The sequence below is a fragment of the Leopardus geoffroyi genome, chromosome C3 (genome assembly GCF_018350155.1).
Source record: "Leopardus geoffroyi isolate Oge1 chromosome C3, O.geoffroyi_Oge1_pat1.0, whole genome shotgun sequence".
Lineage (NCBI taxonomy): Eukaryota > Metazoa > Chordata > Mammalia > Carnivora > Felidae > Leopardus > Leopardus geoffroyi.
Window position 1 is genome coordinate 2,968,375 of NC_059338.1, and position 18,367 is coordinate 2,986,741.

The 18,367-nt window shown below is 47.5% G+C and overlaps 1 protein-coding gene across 7 annotated transcripts; it reads right to left on the reverse strand.

The window, feature by feature from the left end:
* Nucleotides 1–557: 557 nt before the first annotated feature.
* On the reverse strand, nucleotides 558–17,706 carry FCRL2 (Fc receptor like 2). Of its 7 annotated transcripts, none has more exons than XM_045454707.1 (12): nucleotides 16,363–16,713; nucleotides 14,968–14,988; nucleotides 12,768–13,040; nucleotides 12,254–12,538; nucleotides 10,298–10,585; nucleotides 9,634–9,714; nucleotides 9,240–9,353; nucleotides 4,667–4,694; nucleotides 3,563–3,648; nucleotides 3,257–3,322; nucleotides 1,606–1,637; nucleotides 558–1,522 (listed from the first exon to the last, which is right to left on the reverse strand). In XM_045454707.1, exons 1-12 carry the CDS (start codon nucleotides 16,391–16,393, stop codon nucleotides 1,484–1,486), a joined length of 1,344 nt encoding a protein of 447 aa, XP_045310663.1. In that variant the 5' UTR covers nucleotides 16,394–16,713; the 3' UTR covers nucleotides 558–1,483. The 7 variants fall into 7 exon arrangements, with proteins under 7 accessions (XP_045310663.1, XP_045310659.1, XP_045310658.1 ...); XM_045454703.1 differs by having other exon boundaries at nucleotides 9,634–9,879; XM_045454702.1 differs by having other exon boundaries at nucleotides 9,634–9,912; nucleotides 16,363–16,710.
* Nucleotides 17,707–18,367: the final 661 nt, after the last annotated feature.

The following is an 18,367-nucleotide window of genomic DNA, read 5'->3' on the forward strand; positions in this document are numbered from 1 at the left end:
GTTCCCTAGAAGTTTTCACACCAGAGTTACTATTAATCACGAGGCTGTGTATACCCTCCAGGGATAGTTGGGTGTAAAGAACAGCGAGGAGAGGTTCATCACTGCTAAAATGGTACCAGGGTTAACGGTCAGACTGAGATTACCCTCACCCTGTCACAATTAGATTGTTGGGATCATGCTAGTTCTCAGTCCCTGATGCTCAGAGCTCAGTAGTTTGGTGGTCTTGCCAAGATTGTATCATCGTCTCAGCATAAAATTGAAATAATCATTGTAACCATTCTTAGTTATTTATTTTTTTCTGGTATGCTTCAAATTTGATGTGTGTGGCTTATGAAATATTCCAAATTATCTCTGTGTAGATTAATGATCAAACCCAAGCCTGCAGTCAACTATGTCCTTCCCGTTGGTGACCTACCTTTAGCAGGGAGTGGATTATAAGAGATGCTAATGAAAGTGGTATTTCAGTAAAGATTCTGACACTTGTATTTGATAGTCATTTTGTTAGAGATTCTCTTCTCAACGTTTCGAACTTTCTTTGTACCGGGCTTGAGGCTAAGTGATCGTTATGCATATTTTATTTAAGGAATACTTCTTTAGTGCTAACCATGCCAGACACTGTTCCAGGTGATTTATGAACATTTAATCCTCATAATAACCTGTAGGTTTTGCCCATTTAAAGGTGAAGAAACGGAGGCACAGGGAGGTTAAGTGGTTGGTTCAAGACCATGTGATTAGTGGGGGATGGGGTTGGGACACTGCCCCAGGCAAAGGGTCCCAAGGGCTGTGGTCTTCTTACCCCTTACATGAGGGTGCCAATGAATGTAATGGCCATTGTCCATTTCAAACAGACATAAATACCCTTGTTGTTATTACATCAATGTGAATTGATTACGTTACAATGAATGTAATGGCCACTGACCATTTCAAACAGAGGTTTGTTGCTTCTACATCAATGTGAATCAGGGTACAAACCAAACATTCAAGAATGGACAAATAAAGCAAGCTCATTCAAGATGCTGTTCCCTCCCACAAACTCAACCCTACATTCTCACAAAAGCAAGAGAGGATTCATTTACAACTTGAGAGGTCTGTGGAGACAAAGGACAATGAGGTCCCAGTTTGGAAGAGAAAGCAAAGCCCAGAAATGGATTCTGTTCACATCATCTCAGAGTAGGTGTAGGCAAAAGCTCGTCTCTCTTGTTCATTTCTCCTTCTCAACTCTTTGAACATTGAACCTTAAGAGCAGGTAACAGAGATAATCTCACTGCACGGTATCTGGGGTACAATAACACTTCAACCAATGTTGAATGAACAGAAGGAGACATTGGGAAAGAACATGATAACAAAAATGGCAGCCTGCTCATCCCCTGGAGCACATTCTGTCTGTGAGAGGTCATGAGGGTTGGGCGTCTTTATAAGGTTTTATGTAGCCTTTAGTGCTGTTCCATCTTTGTTGGTGATCTGCCCCCCATTCCTCCAAGTGTTACATCTCCTTCACGCCAGAGTAGATGACGTGGGGGTCCTAGGAGAGATGCACAGGTGAAGGAAGAGAAGGAACACGGTGGAGGGAGGCAAGATGGGGAACTTTCCAGGAGTCTAGCTCACCTTGTTCTCCAGAATTGTCCTTCTGGTGTTTTCTGTGGAGGAAAAAATATTACTGAGCTCTTGGGTTTCCACTTAGACCTCATTCCCAGACTTGATGCACCAGAGCACAGGATGGCTGTGCTTAACGTGTAGGTTTCCAGCTTCTTCCGCTCTGATGTAAACTCCATGCCTTAATGTTGTCCCCTCTGAAGTCCTTCTAAGACCACCCATGCTCTAAGCCCTCCACCAACCCTTGCTGAACAAAATCCTTCTTCTCTTTGATGCAACTTCTGTGGATTATTGACATTATTCTGTGAGGGCTCACTTTCCCATCATCTCTCTATGTTCTTCAGATAACAACCACAGTGGTTCACGCTCCATAGAGAAGGAACCAGAAGACCCAGATAAGGGGGGTGGGGAGATCCTGAGTCACACCAGCTTGAGGGCATGGTGGCTGCTTCTTTCTCCCTTCACTGCAGGTGGGCAGTGTGGGACTGAATCTCCTCCCTGCCCTTGGTCACCCACCAACACCTGCAGGGAAACCGGCTGTGCTGCTGGTGGCCACTGGTTCCTATAGAAGTAGCTGGGAGCACAAAGCCCATGTTTGAAGACTGCAGCTTCAAGGGCACTGTGGCTGCAGCCTGAAGGACATGGCTCTGAACAGCTAAAGAACCGCTGTCTCGATCCTTGCAAGGCTGCCCGTGGCAATGCACATTCTCTAGATTAGGATGATTTGTTCAGTAACACCTTCCATGTCACCTCCACACGGCAGGTCCTTTAAAAGAGGCTCTGCAATGACCCTCTTCAGCTGGGACAATTCCCCCTGGGCTTTAGCTACCATACTTCAGGGATCCTCACTCTTCAACCATGTGGATGGAGCTAGAGGGTATTATGCTAAGCGAAATTAGCAGTCAGAGAAAGACAACTATCATAGGACTTCACTCATGTGTGGAATTTAAGATACAGAACAGATGAACATAAGGAAAGAGAAGTAAAATAATATAAAAGCAAGAAGGGGAACAAAACATGAGACTCTTAAATACAGAGAACAAACTGAGGGTTGCTGGAGGGGTTGTGGCTGGGGGGATGGGCTAAATGGGCAAGGGGCGTTAAGGAGGACACTTGTTGGGATGAGCACTGGGTGTTATGTATAAGGGAGGAATCTGGAATCTACTTCTGAAATCAGTATCACACTGTATGCTAACTTGGATATAAGTTAAAAAATAAAGATATAAATAAGTATGTAAAGTCCCCAAAGAAAGATTGAAATTTGAGTAGTTGAGTACTTTCGTTAGTATTAATAATGAAATTTGACTTGTTGAAATGGATAATGGTCATATTATGCTCAACTTTAAAAAAAGAAAATAAAAAAATAAAAGATATTCTCACTCTTACCTGACTTGATTTTTGTATCCCAGATTCTCCCTAATTGTCTGTTCTCAACTGACCATCTGTTTTAGTGTGTGTGTGTGTGTGTGTGTGTGTGTGTGTGCGTGTGTGTGTGTTTTAATTCAGCTTCTCCACAAGAACCTTCCTGCAAATATCTCTTGCTCCCTCTTGGGCCTGCAGATTTCACATCAAGGGCAAGGATTGTATTAAAGCCTCTACTGCACATCCGGTCCCACTTTCTTGGGAAGATGCATCTGACAAGAACCACTCTGGAGTTTCTCACCTGAGTCTTCTGGTAGCTGGATGCTCCAGACAAAGGAATAAGCCACATCCCCATCTCCAGGGTCCACTGCAGGGAGAAGACAATGGTTCACAGGTGTCCGTGGACAAGGGTTCAAACTTCATATGTGCCTTCCCAGTCCCCTGCTCCGTGACTGTCCTCCCAACCCCAGCATGATTCTGAGGGTCACTTCTTTATTGAGACTGGGCCTCTTGGAGGCAGGGCGTCCAGACCACCCCATGGTTTTCTCCACCTGCTTTCTTCCCTCCCGACCGCAGCTCTGGAGCCCCTTCTAGTGGGGAGACTCACCATTGACATAATCTGGCTGCAGGTCCTCAATGGCTGGGGATGGGCTGGAGGGGGTGGACGCCTGAGAATTTGCACTGGGAACATCTCTGAGAGAAAGGAAACTCACTACATGACAGTTTTCAGGGAAAGAGCAAGAACAGAGAGGAGGCAGGCTGGGGAGAGACTGGGGAGAAGCCAGGAAGATACAGCAATCGGCTCTGGTGATTTGGTGGCCCTTTGTCTAGACTCTCGGGGGTGGCCTTTCAGGCGTCACTTCAGGGGGGCAGGCGGAGACAGGCCACGTAATCACAATGTCCTTTCCTAACGACTGAGCCAACCAGGCACCCCCACAATGTACTTCTTTAATAAGATGGCCACTCTGATCTGGCAAAAATATTCTATTCCTCGTCTTTAGCTTTTTCAAAAGTTATAAGTAAGATAATGATATTGCCCCTGCTTTAATTTTTTTTCCTATAAACTCTGCTTAGAACTTCATCGGCTTCTTTCTTGTCAGTTTCTCTCTCTCTCTTTTGTTTATTGTACACATCTAATATTCTCCATGACACAATATGTCCCCCGTGGAAATAAACCTCATTTTATGCATATTTTCACACCTTTAAATATCTAACAAAAACTTGCTCATACATTGTAAGTACTCCATAAATAATCTTGGTTATGTGAATTACGAGATTCACTTAGAAATATCGAATCCTGGTGTGCCTGGGTGGCTCAGTTGGTTGAGTGTCTAACTCTTAGTTTTGGTTCAGGTCATGATCCCAGGGTTGTGTTGGGCTCCACGTTGAGCTTGGAGTATGCTTGAGATTCTGTTTCTCTCTCTCTCTCTCTCTCTCTCTCTCTCTCTCTCCCTCTGCCCCTCTCCTACTCATGCTCACTCTCTCAAAATAAAAAAAAAATTAAACAAGAAATACCGAATCCTATGAAGATAACACCTAGGATTGTGGCCTGAGACAAGCACCCTGATAGCAGAAATGTAGTGAATAGACACGGGTGAGTGTCACAGAGAGATACTGTGTAATTTGCGCAAGCAGAAGGAGCAGAAAGTATTTAAAATTGTGAATGAGGAAGGTCTCTGGAGTTCCCAGTTTCAATAGGAAAAGTTCTCACCTGCGTGCTTTAGTGACAGAGTGTCTTCCTGAAAATCAGATGAAGGAACATTCATTTTAGAGGAGGAGGCTTTAGCTCTTAAAACTCTCACCCAACTTAATCACGTGTTGTTACCGGCAGGATGTAGGACACAGAGTAGGGATCCAGTTATATTGTGTCCTGATAACTACTTGTTCCCTCCCACGTGGTCGGTTGGACAATCCATTCTTTTTTCCCCACTGATTTGACATACCACTTCAGATGGCAAACCCCACGGGCATGGGTCACTGTTTCTGGATTTTTTTATTGCTGTTTTGATTGTTGCAAAAATATACATTAACTGTTGGTGACTTTACTGCTTTCCTTATTTGGACTTTGAGGGTTCTCACTTTTTAGATGTTCTGATATCAGCAACTCAAGTCCAAAGCAGTAGTCTTGGGGTAAGGCTTGATGTTGACATTCATAGGACCCAATGGGCCCTCCTTTGCACCATTTAGCTTTTCAGGGAGATGTAGAGCAAGAAACATGGCGTCTCAGCATGGAAGTATGGGCTGAGTCACCAGAGGGAGTCTTTACAGTGGTCAAGAAACTCTTTCCTGGTCCTTCACCTAAGAGCTGAGGGGACAAGTCCACATGGATGGGAGCAGGGACCACTACAAGGGACACAGTTAGTCTCAAGGGTTGCATTGCACTTGGGGGTATGCCCACTGTGCCTCCCATCAAACGTTTGTAATCCCACCCAGAGCCCTTCTGGTTTAGGTGCAGCTCAGCAATCATGAAAAACCTCGCCTGGTAATACAGCCAGCGCTCCAACTTTATCAGGATTTCAGGAGACAGTGTTGGAAGGCTAACCTAAGTGTATTCTCCAAAGAGAATGAGGAACTAATTTATTTTCTTCAAGGAAAGGAAGAATGACCTCAGGATTTTCTACCAAGCCAAACAGTCACTCAACCATAAGGCAAGGCACACATATCTTCAAACAGTATGAAATCAGGGTGTGTGAGCCTAGTAACTCCTTACTGAAGACATTATTTTAAAAATGGATTTAAAATGGGCTTCTTAAGCACTTTTGAATATTAACAAAAGTCGATGAAATCTTGGCTTCCAAAGAAAACTTCAAAAATAGTCTATAAAGTGAGTATGATATCAACAATCTTAGATCTTAGTGGAGCAGATAATTCACAACAAAACCACGAAGAAACCTGGATGTGTCTATAACTTGTACATTTAAGGGAGTTAAGTCTTAAGCTGCTGAGTGCATGGATAAATATATAAGACAGAAGAAAGCAAATACATTAAATATCCGATTTGTTCTAAAGAATAGGACCAACGGGAAAAATGCTGCAACTAAGAAAAGCAGAAATTTCAGATTTAGAAAGCAAGCTGGTAGATGAAATAAATGATTCTAGGAGCTTCACTTTGCAATCCAGAGGATGGATACGCTGTGCCATTCAAGAACGTGAACGAGAAAGAACGGAGGACTGAGTGCCGCCATGGGAAGCGAGAAGAATCACAGGGAAGCGCAGGACTTCACTCAGTTCCAAGGAAGGAAATTTGGAACCCTGGGAAAAACAGGTACTTTTCTAGGAAAAGTCCCCAGAAGATAAAGGAAACGTGAACAGAATGTGGTGTCAGGATGGGGTGTGTTCTGCTGCATTAACAAGCGAGGCTCGACTTGTGGGGGATTTGCGTTTGCAAATTTCCCATTTGTGCTGCAGTCCTGTCAGAAGTCTGCTGGTGGGGGAGTGTCTGTCACCACAGTCACTCAGGGATTGAGGCTGCCAGAGGCCACTCCAGCCGGAGACACTGTCCGCTCAGCATGTGCGTGCCTGGTCACTGGCACACGGGAAGGAGAAGGGGCATCAGCACCTCACTCGTAAATACTTCTGACAGGAAACAACACGTACCACTTCTGCGGACATGTCTCTGGCCACATGGAACTTCAAGGAGACAGGGAAACACAGACTGTCCACATGCCCGGAAGTAAAGGAGGGCTGGGTGAACATTAGCAGCATCTCTCACAAGATTGGTTACAAGAACAGAAACAGAGAAAGTTCCAGAAGACCTGCTCCCCCAAAGCCCCACCAGGCAAAGGTTCCATAGGGGAGCACGTAGACTCTTTAAAAAACAGATAATTAGACTGCTATGTAAACTATTCCAGAACATACAAAAATATAAAAAGTAGGACAACGTTGAGCTTCCTTTTGCAAAAATAGAATAACGTGGAGTACAAAACCCGGAAAAGATCACGGTAGCAACAAAGCTGGCAAATGTCACACATTACCATCAAGGAAGAAAACTTCAAAAGAATGCTAGTTTCTTAAAAATGCACCATCAAAATTGGGTTTTTATCAGGAATGCAAAGGTGAGTCAACATTAAGTATTCTGGTATAATTTAATTAATTGATTTAATAGATGAAAGAGAGAGATTATATTATTATCTTCACAGGTACTAACAAGGTATTAGTTAATTTTTAAAAAATTAAAAGTTGTTTCTGAGAAGTAGTCTTGATAAAATAAGAAAACTGGAACTTCTCTAGAAGGAGTATTTGAATATAGTATATAGCAGAGAAATACTAGAAAAATTTCCCTCAAAAACAAGGGCTAGACAAGCACACCCACATAACATAACATTTCAGAGGCCCTTGGGCATATAATTAGACGTGAAAAATAAATTGCTTAAAAATTGGAAAAGAGAAAGTAAATGTTTCATTGCTTTGTAGATTGTTTCTATATTTAAAAAAATCAATAGTATATTGGTGTATAACTTGAAAGAGTGGGAGAATTCAACAGTGGATGAATTAGAAATTATTTTAGATAAACAACCTCTCTCTTCATAGACATATTTTTATCAGTTAAAAACCATAGTGAAAGAAAAAACAATATCACAATTCCTTAGTCTTAGATGGTCTGTTTAAAAATATAACTTCCGCTGAACTTGAAAAAACTGAGCTACATTTTCACCATCTGGAAAAGGAATGACTGATGACTTTCCAAAATTTCTCTCACTCGGTGGTAGTTGATAGGTCTAAGGGGACATTTTGTAGGAGCTTAAAAAGTTTATCTTGCGACTCTGTTGTCTCCCATGCTTGTCCTGTATCTTACAGATTAATAAATGACACCTCAGGATGTCTGGGTGGCTCACTCGATGAAGCATCTGACTTCAGCTCAGGTCATGATCTCACAGCTCGTGAGTTTGAGCCCCACATCGGGCTCTGTGCTGACAGCTCAGAGCCTGGAGCCTGCTTCGGAGTCTGTGTCTCCCTCTCTCTCTCTCTGCCCCTCCCCTGCTCTCTCTCTCTCTCAAAAATAAAATAATATTTTTTAAAATTTTAAAGAAAAGAATGACACCACTGGAGCTGGGGAAACTTGTAAGAGGAGAATTGTTCAGGTCAAGAGTCTCTACGTGCAGGCTTGAGGCTTTCTGGCCAGGCCAGTGTGGACACTGGATCTTAGCTCTGCCCTCTACTGGATGTGAGCACCTCGGCCCACTCAGCTTCCCCAAGACTGTTAAACCTGGACCATGATGCACACATCCAAATGATTTTTTTATAATTACACATAATATGTGTAAGCTCGTCATACGTAACAGATGCAATAATTGGTCATTGGTAACGTGTTTTGGCTAGCAGTATGCTGGTAAGGATCAGTATGAGCTACCCCTTCGAAGAGTTTCCTAAATTCTTGGTCTTAAAAATAATGTTACAAAGATAATGCACGGTCGTGCTAACACGGCAGCGGCTTTATGGGAGTGTTGGTTATGGAAGAAGGTGTCTCGTGCTTCTAGGGATGGTGGAGGAAACGGAACTGGCCTTTTTTCTGAGAACTGGAGATATTGGACAAAATCCTGGTGGAAGTCTATGTACTGGTGTTGAAGAGGGGACAGGACAGGGAAGAACCTCCCAGGCCAGGTCGGAGAGGGGAGACGCTCCAGGAGAGAGGCCTAGGTCTGGAACTGCTGGCCCCCCATGGCACTTGCTTCCAGAAGTCTGGTGGGAGGAAGGCAGGGACTGGCATCGTGGTGATTCGTGTGGAAATCTAAAAAATACGGCTGCGAGTTCTTTAACATTTAGAGCTGTCTTTGGAGTGGAGACTGTGCCCTCTCCCCTTGCATCTGGGCAAGTGTTAGGTAGGGGACCTGATGAGATTGTGGTGAACGTGCGTGACACTGTGGTCTGAAATTAGTTGGACAAAGACATTGCAGACTCACTACCACACTCGCTTTTGAAGCAGAAGCCACCATGTAAAACTGTCATGTGTAAAAAGAATTGATGAGATTTGGGAGCTTCCTTCCCTCCCTCCTTCCTTCCCTCCCTCCTTCCTTCCCTCCCTCCTTCCTTCCCTCCCTCCTTCCTTCCTTCCTTCCTCCTTCTTCCTTCCTCCCTCCCTCCCTTCCTCTCTCCCTCCCTTCCTCCCTTCCTTCCTTCTTCCTCCCTCCCTCCCTCCTTTCTTTTTTTCTTTTCCCTTCTCTCTCTCTCTCTCTTTCCTTCCTAATTTCTTCATTTCTCAAGTCTCCTTTCCTGTCCAATCTCTATCAGTAATGGAAAAGTTCACAGCAATAAAGGACAATGAAAACAAATGGTAGATGACCAACCCGGTGTCTTGTGGAACCTGCAGTAAAACAGCAGAGCAGCAGCAACACAAGCAGGGACACCCAGCAGCCCGAGAGCTCTGGCTGTGGCATGTTCTTCTCTGTAGCTGCTGGTCCCTGAGGGAAGAGACCAGCGCGTCAGCCTCAGAGGGTAAAGGCTGGAATCCCCATCAATACTATGCAGGAATGGTGGTCACGCAACGTTGTCTAAGTGTAACGTGCACTTTCCAGGTTAGTGTGGAGAAAAAGAGGCGGCCAGGCACCGAGCCCACCTTCTCCAGCCTCCCACCACCTAGACCTCCACCTACCTTCCGAAACCCCAATAGGGTACCAAGGAAGATGGATGGGGCAGAGCCACTGGTCATACTGCTCCTGTATCCAGGGACCATCAACCCACCTGAGAGGCTGAGTGGCACCACCTCGCTGCGCCGGGCCCCGAGACCATTGTCGGCCTCGCAGGAGTAGTTTCCAGAATGTTCTGCGGTCAGAGACAGGTTGAAGGACGCTCCTCCTCCAGAGGGGGCTGAGCTGTTCCCCAGGGGGACGTCCTCGTGATAAAACCGGTACAGGATGGGGGGAGAGCCCCTCTGGGCCTCGCAGCGAAGCTCCACCACGTCCCCCTCCACGGCCTGGGCCCTGGGTGCTGTGATGGATAGGATTGGGCAGGACACTGGGACTGAGGGAGACAGGAGCCGTGGACAGGGTTTGTGAGGACGTGGCGGACACAGACCCCCAGACTAGGACCTCAGCAACGGGCCTGGCCTCTCCAACCCTCAACAACGTCTTTAAGAATTTGGGAGAATATCAATTCTGGGGAAGTATCTGGAGACACGGTCATGTGTAATTCTCAGCGTGTGTTTTTCTAATGCCAGTCCAGCCCCCTTTGTTATTCCCTTTCTAGGAAAAGAAAGACATCCACAGTTTAACTTGCAAGGGTAACCCATCCTTCCATTGCTGTTGGTGTTGCATAGCACCGACCCTCCAGCCCCTTCCTCGGGACCCCCAGGACTGTGGCCTTGGCTCCGGGGTTTCTGTCTGGGCTGAATCAGAGCGCAACTCACTTCTCACAAGGATACTCAGCACCTTGCTCTGGATGGGGCCATGGCCGTTGTCCGCTCTGCAGTAATAACGGCCAGCATCGCGCTCTTGCACAGCTGGGACCTCCAGCTCCACCGACAGGGAACGCTGGGTCTTCTTCCCCACGCTGGTTCCTGTGGCCTCTCTGTGCCAGGAAAATGTGATGTTTCCTGTGCCTTCGGTCACCGAGCAGAGCAGGACCAGGCTCCTTCCTTCGATCACCTGGCCCCTGGGGGCCCGCATCTCTAAGCTTACGTTAGAGACAGGCACTCCTAGACGGACAGAAGATGGCAGGTGAGAACCTGACCGCGGAGGACTCTGGGACCAGGTGGTCCAAGAAGTGGGTGCACGGGCGTTGCCCCCGTAATCCACTGTAAGTACAGAAAGGTGGGGGGTCCGCAGCGAGTGCCCTTGAAGAATGTGGATAAGACACTGCATGCCCCAACCCCAATCCCACCTAATTTCAGGGCGTCACTAAAGAACATGTCATCTGCTCCACGAGACAGGAAGTATTTCTGGGGGGGAGAGGAGTCGCTGTCCAGACCAATGCGTTGAGCACAGAGTGAGGGCGTCCCAGTAGCATCAGTCCTACCTTGGACGAGACGCTGCTCCCCCTAACAATATCTGTGACCATTCCTTCATTATTCCCAATTTCTTACAATTTTTTTTTTAATGTTTTATTCATTTTTGAGACAGAGAGAGACAGAGCATGAACGGGGGAGGGGCAGAGAGAGAGGGAGACACAGAATCAGAAACAGGCTCCAGGCTCTGAGCCATCAGCCCAGAGCCCGACGCGGGGCTCGAACTCACGGACCGCGAGATCGTGACCTGGCTGAAGTCGGACGCTTAACCGACTGCGCCACCCAGGCGCCCCATTATTCCCAATTTCAAGGCTCAACAAGAATTACCACCCCTCCTCCAAGTGCTTAGTTCACTCTGATTTCTGCTTCCTCTGATGCTTCGCTTAGCTGCCTGCACTGGAGCACTGTGGTGCCTTCTAATAAACCAGCTTGGGTTGAAAGCCAGCATGTGGGGCTGTAGGCAGAACCACTGCGGCGCAGGTGCCCAGCCCGCTGCTAGATGCAAAGGCACCCAGGGATCATTGAAGGCATGACTGATGGACATTACTTTAATAAAGAAGAGAGAGATTATAAGGAGTGTTTAAAAGAGACGAAGAAAAGCCCCAAATGGAGTATTTGTCCTTCACTGACGGCCAACAGAGACTTAATTATGGTTTCAGCCAATCCTAGGGATGTGACCTTCTAATTTTTTTTTTAAGTTTCTGTATTTTGAGAGAGACAGAGAGAGTGCAAGCGAGGGGAGGGGCAGAGAAAGAGGGAGAATCCCAAGCAGGCTCCAGACCATCAGTGCAGAGCCCATGGGGGGCTCGAACTCACAAGGCCGTGAGATCATGACCTGAGCTGAAATCAAGAGTCAGACGCTTAACCCGCCGAGGCCCCCAGGTGCCCTGGCAATGTGACCTTCTAAAAGTCAGTCTGAAATTCTTGGATCCACACGAGGTCATCTGCATGACAAAACGAAAACCGAAAACCAAAAAAACCCCTGCAGTTTCCTCCCCACAAAGATGTCCGGGACCTGAAACGATGCTTTTTAAATTTTCTCATCACTCCCTGGCCCCACCTCCTGCCTATAAAAACCTTCCGCTTTGCGCATCTCTGGGCATCTCTCCACAGGCCGGCTGGGGTCCAGCTGACTCACAAATGGCTTGATAAAGCCAATTCGGTCTTTGCATTTGCTCCATTGGATTCTGTTTTTCAACGGGGGCTTTGTCCGATTGTTATTTTTACGAAATGCCCATTTTCTAGCCCAGGTCCCACTTTCCAGAGGGACAGGAGCTGCACAAGCTCCCGAAAGACTAGGCGTCCGGAGAGGGGCTGAAGGACCCCTGTCCCCCGGGGCTCAGACCCACTGCCACTTACTCCGCACGTGAATCTGCGACTGGAGGCTCTGTTTTCTGACGCTGGGAGTCACTGTCTGTGCCTGGCACCAGTAGGACCCTGAGTCTCTGCTCCACATGGCAGGGACCCTGAGCTCTGGGGAACTGCTCCAGCCGGACCCCAGGGCTCTGCCATCTCTGAAGAAGCAAAATCGGAGCTGGGCATCTGACCTCTGTGGAGAAAGCTTGGTCTCACAGGTCAGCGTCACTGGGTCCCCCTCGATGGCCCGGAAGGGGCTGACTGTGAGCACAGGGCGTGGAAACAGCTCTGGAAAGAAGGGTCACAGTGAGGTCGAAGGTTCCTGCTGAAAAGCAACCCCAGCAAACGAGACATTCAGACCAGCCGTGTCACCCAACACATGGCCTCCCTTCCTGCTGTCGGACTACAAGACTCGGGGTCCCCTCTGGTCGGCGTGCGGGGGCGGGGGGTCAGGCGCCCCTCCCAGGACCTGCCCTGCTCTGGTCCAGCCCCTGTCCTGCAGGAGGGAAGACTGTACCTTGAACTTCAATCCTTACACTTCTTGAGGTTTTTTCCTTTTGGAAAGGAAAGATAGGCCAAAGAGGAGCAACAGCACAGTGATAAGTGCCACTGTCACTCAAAACTGCTCTTTGGATAGAAAAGTTGGAGACTGCGCTTGAAAACCGTAACTCTTCTCCGTCCTTGTAATATGACACCCTCTTGACTTTCCACCGGTCGCTTTTCTTCTGGCATGTCAGATCTATTCTGTCTCCTTCAAAGACGGCAGAGGGAGCCACGAGGGTCAGCCAGTCTGCAAGAGAAGGGGTGAGGGGGACGCAGATGTTGACCTGTCTCTCTGCTGTTGGGCAGCGAGAGGGTGTCCGTGTGGCCCCTTCCCCTTTCGGCAGGATGGAGGTGCCAACCCACGCCTTGATTACTCGGGGCCGCCTCCGATTTTTGTCCCGAGGGGGTCTCTGAGTCAGCTTGGGCTGCTGTAGCAGCTTGGGCTGCTGGGTGTCTTCTCCACGACAGACATTTCTCTCTCCCGGTTCGGGAGCCTAAAAGTCCAGGACCAAGGTGCCGGCGCAGCGGGGTTCTGGTGGGGTCCCTCTTCCAGGCTGTAGACTGCTGACTTCTTGTGTGTTTGCACGCGCAGCTCTCCCGCCTCTCTTTCCGAAGGCACTAATCCCATCACGAGGACCCCGCCTCCATGACCTCATGACCTCCCAAGGGCCCCACCCCCACATACCATCCGCTGGGGATTAGGGTTTCAACATGCGATTTGGGGGGTGGGGACTCAAACATTCGGCCCGTTGCAGGGGTCTCAGCGTAAACTTCTTTTTCTACGTGGACGCGGGAGTGTGCTGCTGGTGCTTCTCCTGCCCGGCTCTGTCTATTGGTGATGTCACCCCGGGGGACCATTGTCCTCAGGGGACACTTTGCTTTCCTGCCCCCTCTGCTTTTATCCAGCCTTTAAGGGCCCCACACTGTGCTCTGAATTCACATTCTGCCCCGTCTTCCCGCCTTGCCGGAGGAAACCGCCAGGGGGCCCAGATCACTGGGGAGTCAACTGGCTACTGGAATGGGATCCAGTGTCTCAATCCTCAGAAATTGCCCCCTTGAGCATGTTCCAGAAAATTCCCCCATCCCTTCAATGAGTAATAAGGTGGAGCTGACCTTTAACCCAAGGGTCAGCTCTTAGGTGACTGACTTTCACGAGAAAAAAAGTCATTGCCAAAAATAAGCGTCCCCTGGGGCCGTTTCTCCGTACCAGACCGCGTTCAGCGTCTGGGACATTTGCATTATATTTTAGGGTTGTAGTTGAGGATTCCGACCTCCAGGTGAGAAACTAAGCTATATCTCGACACAAATCTTCTAACACTGTTCAACTGTAGCAGGACTGGCAGAATCTGGAGGTGCAGTGGAAGGAGGCAGAATTCGGTCACGTAAGAGACGAAGCGTCTCCTAAAACGCGGAACCAGAACCCGAGCCCTTTCAAGGGAGTTTGATGACATTTGGACGACGTGTGACTGGCTGTCCACGCGGAGAACCAGATTTGCCTGTTGGGCACTGGGGGACAATCTGGGTTATAAAACGTGGAGTTAGAAGGGCAGACGAGGTGGGTTGCGGAAACAATTAGATTAATTGGAGATGTTTGCCTTCCTGCAGTGACGGGGACTGGATCCCCTGGGGACTCGGCTGTGGGACTTATAATCAAGCTGGTTTTTAAACCACGGGTACAGACTTCATCCAGAAACTGGAAGAATTCCCCGGGGAGAATGCTGTCGGGGGAAGACAGACGAGAGTCTGTCATCCCAGGACGGTTCCTTGGGGCCCCGAGAGAGCCCCTTCCACTGGTGGTGGCCCCGGCCGGAGAAGCATGATGGCACAGGACCGTCCGACCACGCAGACGCTCTTAGCCACAGCTGTGAGGACCTTCAGCCGGACCTTGTGGAGGAGCCGGGGTCCCAGGGCCTGGAGAACCATCCTCCCACATGGGCCCGTGTCCAGCCTGCACATTTCCACACGCCTCCCTCCCTGCGGGCTGTGGCCACACGGCGGACGTGGGCCCAAGCAGGCCGGGCACACCCTCCTCACCCATCCAAGCAGAGCAGCCACGGGGCAGGCTGTCCCAAGGGAACAGTGACACTGGAACGTCTCCGAGGCCTCTCCTTGTCCCACTCTGCAGGACCTTGTGGGACCCAGACCCCGAGAACAACAGGCCAGAGGTGACTCACCTGATTTTCCATCGACTGGAGCTGTGGGGACATCAGAAACCTGAGGTTAGCCCCGAGCGTTTGCCCCCACAATTTAGAAATCTATTATCCCTCTGCTAGAGTGCCCCCAAAGTTCCCATCACTCCCTTTTCTGTCCTTTACTCCATTATCACCAGCAATCCCACCCCTCCAACCTCAACTGGCCCCCCCACTCATGTCACATCCACAAGGCAGGTGCAAACCCATCCCTGGGCCGAAGGGACCACCCGAGGCACGTCCCAGGGATGGACGCTGGGTATCCAGCGACTCTCTCCTTTTCCTCGTCCTTCCCTCGTCCCCGTCGACCACCTCCACACCCGGTGTGTCGACTGCACCACGACACGGCATCCCGAGTCACCAAGAGTCCATAGGGAAACACACCCAGTCAGAGTGAGTAGTGTGAGCCCTGGAAGTCGGGGGTTTTCTGTTGTGTAAAGCCCGACCTTGTGCCTGACTTAAGCTTTGATGCTAAGGCACCCATTTCAAAGACAGTGACGGCCACAAGCTGCAGGCCAAGAGCCGGTCCCCTCCCCCCACTCTGAGGCTCTTCTGTTCTAGGGGTCTCGGTGGATTTCCGTAACTGACCATGTGGGCCACCGGGTTTATTGTCTTCTCATGCTTCAAATTCCCACTCATTTGTTTTAATTCTCCAACAAAGAGTGAGCCTCCACCCCAGGACGAGCAGAACCCCGGACCCAGGCTCTGTCTCTCCCCTCCACCTCGCTGTGCGGTCCCGGGGTGCCGTGGAACTGCCCGGCCCTGGAAGTAATAAACCTGTCGTTTTTCAGAGCTTCCTGACCGCTTATACCGAAGGGCATCTTGCCGTCTTAATAAGACCCACGAGGGCTGGACCGGCCACAACCTCGCTTACCGACAGGTGGAGAGCAGCACACAGTTTTGAAAGCCAAACCCACCTTGAGCAGATTCCCTTTCCTTGGCCACGTTTCATGTGAGAGTCCTTTTACTCATTAACAAATGTTAGCGCCTCCTGAATGTGGAGAAAGGACTCTTGTTGCCCCGGTAGCGGACGGCTAACGGAGGGGGCCTCAGCAAAGAGTGTCCACGCGTCTCTGAACCCAGTCTTGGAGAGATGTGTGTGAGTAGTTCTCGGGGAGGAGTAGTAAATGTTGAAATTATGAAAACTGGATTCAGGAGAACATATCACTAATTGCTAATTATCTAAGATCATAAGCCTTGAACACTAAGGGCGAGGATGCGTTACCGTCTGACTTTCCCCTCGGACTCTGCTGTCTAAGCTGCAAGCAGAGACCTGAGCATTTCCACTGATCCCCGGGCTCTGATAAACCCTTAGGGCGTCCAGGGGCTGGAGACCCTGTCAGCTGCCACCTCAGTCCTGATGCACATTATGGGACTCACCAAAGATGACCAGCAGTGACCACAGCAGCATGAGGACCCGGGTCAGCTATCCGAGAAGAGATGTCCCTTTGGCCACCCGCTGGAGTCTGTGTGCAGGGAATGGAAACGGCTTTTCAAAGTAAGTTGTATACAATTAGCAAAAAAAGGAAGTAGAAGGGCTTGTCAGTGTCTGGCCGCTGTCTTCTTTCCTACAGGCGCTGAGTCAATGCAGATGGTCCCTCTAGATGCAAAGAAACTCCTCCTCCTGATGCTGATGACAGTTACACTTAACTTCTGTCTGCTGGTGCCTTGGACATGGCTGTAAGTGCTTTATGCTCACAGAGTTATTTGGTGCCCTGAGCAAGCCCTGAGCAAGCTTCTGAAGTGCACACTATCCCTGTTACATGACTGGGGAAACTGAGGCACCAGAGAAGGCAAGCAATTGACCAAGATCAGCATGGCCACTTTCCAGGAGCGACAGCTGGGAGTCAAACTCAGGAGGGCCCATTCCACAGTCTGGCTCTCAAACGCTGTCACATCTCACTGTGACACCATGCTTCTCAATGATCCTTAGGATAGTAGGGCCATTTCTGCAACCACGCGGGGTTCTCAGGCGAAGATTTTTTCAGCCTTCTGGAACGGGATGTTGCTAAGATTCAAACCGCTTGTCCTGGTATCATTGAAAACGTTGTCTTCTTCCGTATTTCTAATCCATACTGCTCCCGATGCAGCCACACCCTCCAGGGCACGCATCCCCAAAGCCGGTTGTCACTCCCATTCTCATCAGATGTGGTCCCCACAGGTGTTGTGTGTAACAGCCCCCTCGGACAGGCTGGACAGGCAGGTGTACGTTGCCTTTTTGGACTATATGTAGCCTGAAACTTTAAATCACAAAATCATAGCTGTTTGTAACCTGTGGGCTGACCGACAGTGAAGCGATCATAGGCTCAACGTCCTCTGTTCAGGTGAATATTCACCATTGTCACTCACCATAAACGTCCTCTGTTCAGGTGAATACTCAACATTATCACTCACCACAAACATAGTTTCCCTTTGGGACACGTTGGTGTCGTATGTGATGTCATACATCGTATCATCAAAGCTCTGCTTATAGCAGTGTAAAAAAGGTGCTGAAAACGCCCAAAAAGGCAGGTAAAAAAAATAAATTATATGTCCGTGTACTACCGAGCAGCCACTAAAATGATTTTGTACAATATTGAATAGCAATAAAAGTCGTTCATGATATACTGTTAAGGAAAAAGGGCTGCTGAATGCGATTTACTTGTACATTATCATCCCCTCATTTGTCCAATAAAAATGTGTGGGACAATAAACACCAAATGTTGGTATAATCATATTTGAATAATGTAATTAAAGGTGGCTTTTATCCTCCACATTTTGCTTATCAGTGTGTTCTAGTATTCTTATATAATATATAGATTATAATTTATATTCTACATACATAGAATATAATTAGAATATAATATGGAATATAATATAGATTATATGTTATTATATATTATTATTTAGTATATAGAACATATAGAATATTATATATGGAATATTATGATATATAATATATTACTATATATTCTATATATTTACAGAATATAATTTATAGAATAATATATATTCTATATAATAAATATTCTAGTATATATATATAAAACATTATATGTTCTAGTCTTCTATATATCTAGTGTTCTAGTATTCTTATATAATATATATAAGCATATGTTTATTTTACATTATGTATTAATGATATACTAATACATATTATAATTATGTAATGTGTAATTCCAATATATAACATTTATTTTAGATAATATACATTAAAATAAATGTTATATGTTATAATATATAATAAAGCAAGTAAACATTATATAGTTAATATATATCATCTAAAATAAATATTACATATTAATATATAATATATATGATATAAAGTAAACATATGCTGTTTATGTATTTCTAAAAAATTCGTAAAAAATAAGGCCCAGTGTTTTTGGCCTCTCTCGCCTCAAAG

Bases quoted from the DNA above. Each gene is read 5' to 3' on its own strand.
- FCRL2 (XM_045454702.1), bottom strand. From the start codon at position 16,393: ATGCTGCTGTGGTCACTGCTGGTCATCTTTG. The intron at 3,323-3,562 runs GTGAGTCTCCCC...TTCTCCCTGCAG, and splicing joins GCAGCCAGATTATGTCAATG to TGGACCCTGGAGATGGGGAT. The intron at 1,523-1,605 runs GTGAGCTAGACT...CATCTCTCCTAG, and splicing joins GGACAATTCTGGAGAACAAG to GACCCCCACGTCATCTACTC.